The 7,500-nt window shown below is 40.1% G+C and overlaps 1 protein-coding gene across 1 annotated transcript in view; it reads right to left on the bottom strand.

Annotated features, from left to right (window-relative positions):
- Positions 1–2,921: 2,921 nt before the first annotated feature.
- Positions 2,922–7,500, bottom strand: part of LOC138060588 (TNF receptor-associated factor 6-like) — a 37,016-nt gene continuing 32,437 nt past the window's right edge. Inside the window, exons 10-12 of the mRNA XM_068906429.1 lie at positions 6,079–6,154; positions 5,118–5,455; positions 2,922–4,129 (exon numbers count right to left, since the gene is read on the bottom strand). Coding sequence (XP_068762530.1) covers positions 3,622–4,129; positions 5,118–5,455; positions 6,079–6,154 — 922 coding nt within the window. The 3' untranslated portion in view covers positions 2,922–3,621. The remainder of the gene's footprint in view (positions 4,130–5,117; positions 5,456–6,078; positions 6,155–7,500) is intronic.

Here is a 7,500-nt window from a genome sequence, read left to right as displayed (position 1 = left end):
CTCGACATTCAAGAGGTTCATTTTAGTTTTTTCTTTCTGATATTCATGTTGGTGTCCTAGTCTCTTTTCCCTATATTCGGCAGATTCATTTGCAATTTTCTCTTTCTGATATTTGCCAGTCTCTTTTCTCTAAGTTCAGGGGATTCATTTGCCCTCGCTGAAATGGAAAGTCGCAAATCTCCAGGTTCAGATGACTTCACTCCGGAATTCTATAATTTTTTTCAGGAACAATATCGCTGAAGTTGTCGTAGCGAGCATAAATTATGCCTTCGACAAGGGTGAATTGTCGATCAGTCAAAAGAGAGGCATCATTACCCTACTTCCAAAGAAAGGCAAGCCCACTGACACACTCAATAATTTACGTCCAGTTTCCTTACTTAACACCGACTACAAAATAGGTTCCAAGGCCATGGCAAAACGAATGGAAAAAGTCCTTCCTGAAGTAATTCGCGAGAATCAAACCGGTTACGTTTAAAAAAAGATATATAGGTGAAAATGTTAGATTAATTAAAGATGTTCTGGACTTTATAAAGTCAAAAAAGCTACCTGGTATCGCAGTCTTCGTTGATTTCAAAAAGGCGTTCGACTCAATCGAATGGGACTACCTTGCCAAAGCACTAAATGTTTTCAATTTCAAAGAAGACTTAAAAAGATGGGTTCAGATACTGTATACTGATATATCAAGTTGCGTCGTCAACGACGGCTTCACGTCACCTTTTTTCACGTTAAATCACGGGGTACGACAAGGTTGTCCGTTATCCGGCTTGCTTTTCGTCCTCGGAATAGAGCTACTATATCTAGCCATTTTGGCAAATCATAGTGTTAAAGGAATCAAAATCGGCGATGAAGAAGTTAAGATTACGTTATATGCCGATGACACTACCCTGTTTTTAAGAGATCTAACTTCCATCCACTCTTTACTTGAAATATTAGAACAGTTGAAAAATTGCTCAAGGTTGGAGCTAAACAAAACAAAGACGGAAGCCATGTGGCTAGGCAGTTGGGCTGACCGTAGCGATACTCCGTTCAGGTTCCGATGGCCAAAGGATTCCATCCAAGCGTTAGGAATTTATTTTTCTTATAACCAAGATGTCTCCGATAGGCTAAATTTTGAAAGCAAATTAAAAGATTCACAAAACATTCTGAACTCTTGGAAAAGAAGAAAGCTTACCCTCTAAGGAAAAATAAACATGATAAAGACCCTAGGGCTATCCAAGCTTATCTTTAATGCCTCCGTCTTGTTTTTACCCGATGGGTTCCCCAAAAAGGTGGATGCAATTACTTTTGATTTCCTAGGGGATGGAAAGCCCCACAAGATAAAAAAGTCGACTATCATTGGTGAGAAAGTCTTAAGGATGATAGCATTTCTCTTCATGAACAAAGCACTCAACTCGACTTGGGCGGCAAGATTCCTCGACGAAAAGCAAGCACCGTGGAAAATTATCCGCGCACCGGTGGCTCAGTTGGTTGAGCACCGGGCTGTCACGCGGGAGGTCGTGAGTTGAACTCCGGCCGGACCAACACTCAGGGTCTTTAAATAACTGAGGCGAAAGTGCTGCCTTTGTAATTACATCTGCAAATGGTTAGACTCCCTAGTCTTCTCCGATAAGGACAATAAGCCGGAGGTCCCGTCTCACAACCCTTCAATGATCATAATCCTGTGGGACGTAAAAGAACCCGCACACTTGTCGCAAAGAGTAGGACATGTAGTTCCCGGTGTTGTGGTCTGTCTTCTGTGGTATATCATGGTTGGGAGGGTAAAAAAGGCGCACTTAATTTGGAGCCTCGCTCTGTTGTGCGACCCCCACCACAGTTGTGGTGAAAGTGGATAAATAAATAAATAAATAAATAAATAAAATCCCAAACCTCTGGACTGCACACCTTGGTGGTTTTAAGTTTTCATTATCTTGCAATTACAAATCCGAGGAACTTCCACTCAGTGAGCTGCCTGTTTTCTACAAGAAGTATTACAATATTGGAAAGAAATAAGGCATATAACAGTAACCAAAGATACGCCAACGTTTAACGAAGCAATTATTTGGAGAAATTCTAACATTAAAGTGGATGGAAAAACAGTATAGTACCGGTCATGGCATTACAAAGGCGTTACAAAACTGATTGACCTCTGTGGATGATAAGAAAAGGTTCTTATCCTTCGGCGCCTTCACACATTAATATAAAGTGAAGGCAACTTTTATTGATTATTATGGCCTAACACATGCCTTGGGCCCACTTAGGACAAGAATTTTAGCGCTCTGGGCCCGGTTGTTCAAAAGCCGATTAACGCTAATCCCAGATTAAAAATTAACCAAGAAGTTTATTTCTCTACTCCCAAATGCTGTTCGACGCTCATATTCAGATAAAATTTACATTAGTAGATTTCGATCTTGAAAAACAAAAATAAGCAAAAGAAACTTTAACCAAAAAGTTGAAAACATGAAACACAAGTTTACGCGAATCCTGGATTCAGTTAATCGGCTTTGGAACAACCGGGCTCAGGCCACGAAAACCAAACCAGGTCCTCAACTGGTATGATAGACTCAAAAATATTACAAATGCATCGATCCCTTCACAATATTATTGTCAAAAGCAAATTCCTACCCCCTAACACACAGGATGGAATGTTTGTTAGGCCAAGGTTTGAAAGCTTTGGATCTCCCAAAACTTTACAGATGTCTCTTCGACACGACTAAGGAAGTCAAGTTTGTCATGTTTCAGTTTAGTAAGATAAACCGTAACATTGTCTATACTAAAGATAAACTTATGAAAGCTAAAATGAGTACTAGTAACATATGCTACTTATGTAAGCTTAGCATGCATTCCTTACAGCATATGTTGGTAGACTGTCCCTTTGCCCAAAGTTTCTGGAGATCCTTTCGCACATGGTGCTTTATCATGATTAAAGTAAATCTCAACTTATGTAGGGTGTCAATTCTCTCTGTTTATTTTCATCCTTGCAAGTTCAAAACTATAACAAATCTCGCCCTCCTCGTGGCAAAATACTTCATCTATAGGTGCTTCTTAAACGAGGAATCATTAGATTTCGAGCTTTATAAATTACTACTGCGTGAAAAAGCCCTAACGGAACAATTGATAGCCTCCAAAAATAACACCACTGACTTTAACAAAAAATGACAAACTTTTATTTCAAGCAATTTCATTTCTTACACTCGGTTGCACTTCCATCACCCTTCCTCGTATTTCTACTATTATCATTTCTAAAACTTATACTACTTATTTATTCAATTATTATTATTATTATAATTATTATTATTTTTAAAAATCTCATTAAGTGTATCTTTTATTCAATAGAACCTATAGCGTAATGCAACTGTAAATAAATATTAATTCATGTGTTACGTTAAGCTAAGATGATTTTGTAAGTAGCTTGTGACACGAAGTTCGACATTCCAAGATATAATACTATAAAATATGGGAAACATTCTATCAGATTCCTGGAACCATGTACCGGGTTAAAGCTGAACGTTAACTGTAAATTAGTATGGGTAATCAAATGGTGACGAGTGAAATTAGGGAATAATTTCACGTACGTTTTGTCCAAAATCAAATAATTTCCCATTAGCTTATACTCAAGCTAAATATAATGACACTTAAGTCAAGTTAGCGGGAAACCTGAATGCGTACCAACATGGTATTGTTCTTCACGTATTGTGACTCACGGATCTGCTCAATTGGAGCAAACTCCACATAGCCGTAGCCTTTGTAATTGCGCGGAGCTGTTGGTCTCTGAAAGGCCAACAGATTTGGCTTGGCGACCAGGGTCTCGCTGATATGCTGACGAAATTCCACGCCATCTCTCTGATCCAAGATGGAAAGAGCGATTCTTCCAGTGAACGGCCATTCTAGGATGTTATCATAATCCCCTTGCATCATGTGAACGGACAGAGCAACGAACCTTCCGACTCCACTGTCCACACCATTTAAGTTGATCCGCATGCAGAGTTTGTACCCGTACAGGCTGGTATGGATGGCTGGGCTGTATATGGCCGTTATAACTCCGTTCATAGCATCTTGGCGACACTGGCGGTAATTCTCTATCCTCCAAATGTAGGTACCATTGCATACACGGCCTTCATATTCCATCACTCTCGTCTCTGGGTGTTCAAGCCTGACAAACAAGAACATTGTTAGTCACCAGCCGAGAGATATATGGTCATGTTGTCAGTGGAAGTATTGCATCATTTTGATGGCCAAGGTAAAGCTAAGACTTTGTAAATGCCAATCTTTATAAATTACTCATTACATTGTACCTTCGGATAGGAACCGTCTTTCCCTCCTTAGTATTAGAAATGTGAAATTAAATTAAAAATCAATAGAAATTAAATTAAAATAAATAAAATAAAACAAGTAAATGAAAACCAAAAAAATTACCACTGAGAAATACTGTTCTAAGCATGCGCAGGAAAATCACGACCCGAAGGGTACAAATACTCGGCCGAAGGAGCGAAGTATCCAAGCTTTCACAGTAAAAGACCCGCGTTCAACGTGCTCGAAGAAAGAGTTGAAATCGCTAATCAGCGGTTACCGTAGACTGGACAACGAGTGAGCTTCGAAAATTTGACAGAAGCCAAAAAAGCTGATGACAATGCAAGGTGCATTCCCGTAAAAAAGGTTGGAGAGGCATGAAAAGTACAGCTGATTGCGTCGAAAAGGAAAGGTGTGACCAAGCAGTCAAGAAAAGCTGTCTTACCATTATCCTCGAACTCCTTGGTAAACTGAATGCGGGCGTTTTGTCTGTTGAGATGTTCATGAAAATCATCGATTTCGTCTTAATAGAGGTGTCCGCTGAATACAGGTCCATTTTAAGGTAAATATGGTGTCCGCTTAATACAGGTTTCACTGTACTCGACTTTGCCTCGGTTTTTATTCACAGATATTCGCTTCGCTTTCGGCGAATAATTCTTAAATATTTATCACAGTTATGGAATTTCTAGCCAATCTTTTCCTGGCTAGTGGTGGTCTCCAAACAGCCGTTGTAGAGGTCAACAGCTGTAGCAATCTTTTTTGTTGTGGTCTTAGTCCAACACATTGGGCACTGGACAGTGGATTTAATGAGAGTAAATTGCTGTAATCGATCAGTATGATAATCCACACACCTTTCAGTAAGCTCTTGTGATGGCCCTTCTACCCTCACACATCGGTCTTTGAGGAGGCGTTCCACTTGCTGAATTCTGCTGGTTAATGCAGTATTAGCGCATCTCAGTTCAGCTATTTCTGTACGCACCTGCTGACCCGGTGCAAACTCATTCAAAGCCATGTCGTGGCTGGCCTGCACTTGCGGACGTGCTTCCAGGCCCAACCTGGTGCGCTGTGAGTGATTCCACAGACTGGTCATGGACTGATCAGCCTTTGATGACGCAAATGATCCTTTCGTGTCACTCAAATGGCTGCTTAGCTGCTCAATAACATGTGCACTCACTGCTGAGGGTGGGTCCTGTTTCAAATGAGTCAAATTAATACATTGATGCTGCCTTCTTCATTGAAAAGTGTTGTTACAATTATTATGTTCTCTTCTAACTCTCTGACTATGTTGAACTGAGAAACATCCTGTCTAAGATTTGGAAAAATGTGAAAACCAAGATACCCCACATCTGCTTTGAAAATCACCCCATAACGTACTGCAGGAGCTGCCAAGTCTACCAAGTGAGACCTGTGTTCGCAAAGATTGAGTCCTGGGACCTCCAATTAAAGTTATTACCCTAACAATTAACTTCAAATGAAATTGGAGTAACTCACTGTGTCTGGTCAAAAAGGTTAAAAAGGACATTATGTTCTGGCTGGCAACAAAAATTTTTTCGTGCACTTTTATGGGTTACGATATACAATTTGTTTGAAACTAATAATTAGTTATTAGGGTCAAAGTACTAATAACAATCCTTTGAAATACAACAACATTATCTTCACATAAGATTTGATTACCAGCGCAACTTTTTTTACTGTATGATGGCCTTTCTACCCTTATCCATAGGTCTTTGAGAAAGCGTTCCACTTTTTTTGTGGAATCCTGCAGGTTAATGCTGTATTAGTGCATCTCAGTTCAGCTATTTCTGTGCCCACCTTCTGACCCAGTGCAGAGTAATTCAAAACCATGTCATGGGCGGCCTGCACTTGTGGACGTGCCTCCAGGCCCAACCTATCAATAAGAAATTAGCAAAATAAAATTACAATACATACAAGCATGCTATTACAAGTAATGACAATCAAACTACTGCTACTAGACCTATTCCATTAACTACCACTACCACTAACCATGACAAAAGGAGAAAATAAGCTCATCCTGTCATCCTTAGCTTCTTTCATTAAATACCTAAAAAGGCTCTTAAAACTTGGATACAATCTACACAGTTCCTTAAACTTTCTGGTGGGCTATTAAGACTCTTGGCAGCTTGTTATGATGTGTATGTGAAACCACAAGAATTTCTAGCAGCATAGCTGCACCTGATCATTGCTTAAATTGCTTCAATGATAGTTTATGTCCCTGTTCCTTATGTTTGTGTGCTAACTACTAGTTATGAGCAAACATTGACTCCAGTTGGCGTTAGTGGGGGAACACTGCCTTGCGTTAGGTTAGCTTGTGCGACTTTTGGCGATTGTGTGACAAAATAACCTCACTTATCTACCCAGCACTACGAGCTGAATGCAAAACAGCACGTGCTGGATCGGACAAGAGTATCGGTTAGCAGGCGATATTCAATAGGCAACGCAGCCAACAAGCTTGGGGGAAGTCGCTGCGCAGACTTAACCACACCACACAGGGTGTCCTGAGTTTATTGAAATGCATACAACGAGGCCCCAACCTCGACTCCAAAGGCAGGGAGGGAGGGAGGGAAAAACAAATTTTTTGGTACCTGTAGAATCCAATATTGGAATGAAATATTATGGTGTAATGGCGGACGGTTGCGTCTCTTTGCCCTCTGATATTATTCTGGTTTTCAGCCATTTCTATTGCAATTATAATGGCTGTCAATTTTTGTCCACTCTCCAAAGAATTCATCTACTACAATATGCAAGGAGGCTAAAATGTCATGCAATCTCCGCTGTTTGTCGTTTAATGCTCAAAGTCTTTGCAGTCAGAACAAACTCCCTGACGGCACTGTAATCAGTAACTTAAAAGCCTTTCAAGACTTAGTATACGCGGAGGATCTTAACATTATAGCAGTCACCAAAACTTTGCTTAACAACAGTACCTTCGACAACGAAATTATTCATTTGGATACAGCATAATAAGCAGAGATCGCTTAGCGAACAAACGACGATGAGGCGTTCTTCTAGCGTTGAAAACCTCATTAACATCTAAAAGGATGGAACTAGGAGAATGGTCAACCAACTTGGAGTTAATTGCCACAGAGATTGAATGTTCTAATTTCAAGAACTGCCTAGTTTGTGTTTGCTACCGGCCGCCCAATTCTGATCTCAACGTATGGATGAATTTGTTTACAACTAGATACGACAAAGTACTTATTACTGGAGACCTCAACT

The sequence above is a fragment of the Montipora capricornis genome, chromosome 8, assembly GCF_036669925.1.
Source record: "Montipora capricornis isolate CH-2021 chromosome 8, ASM3666992v2, whole genome shotgun sequence".
Classification (NCBI taxonomy): Eukaryota; Metazoa; Cnidaria; class Anthozoa; order Scleractinia; family Acroporidae; genus Montipora; species Montipora capricornis.
The sequence above is the reverse complement of the archived record's forward strand: the minus strand, read 5'-3'. Positions and strand labels throughout refer to the sequence as shown.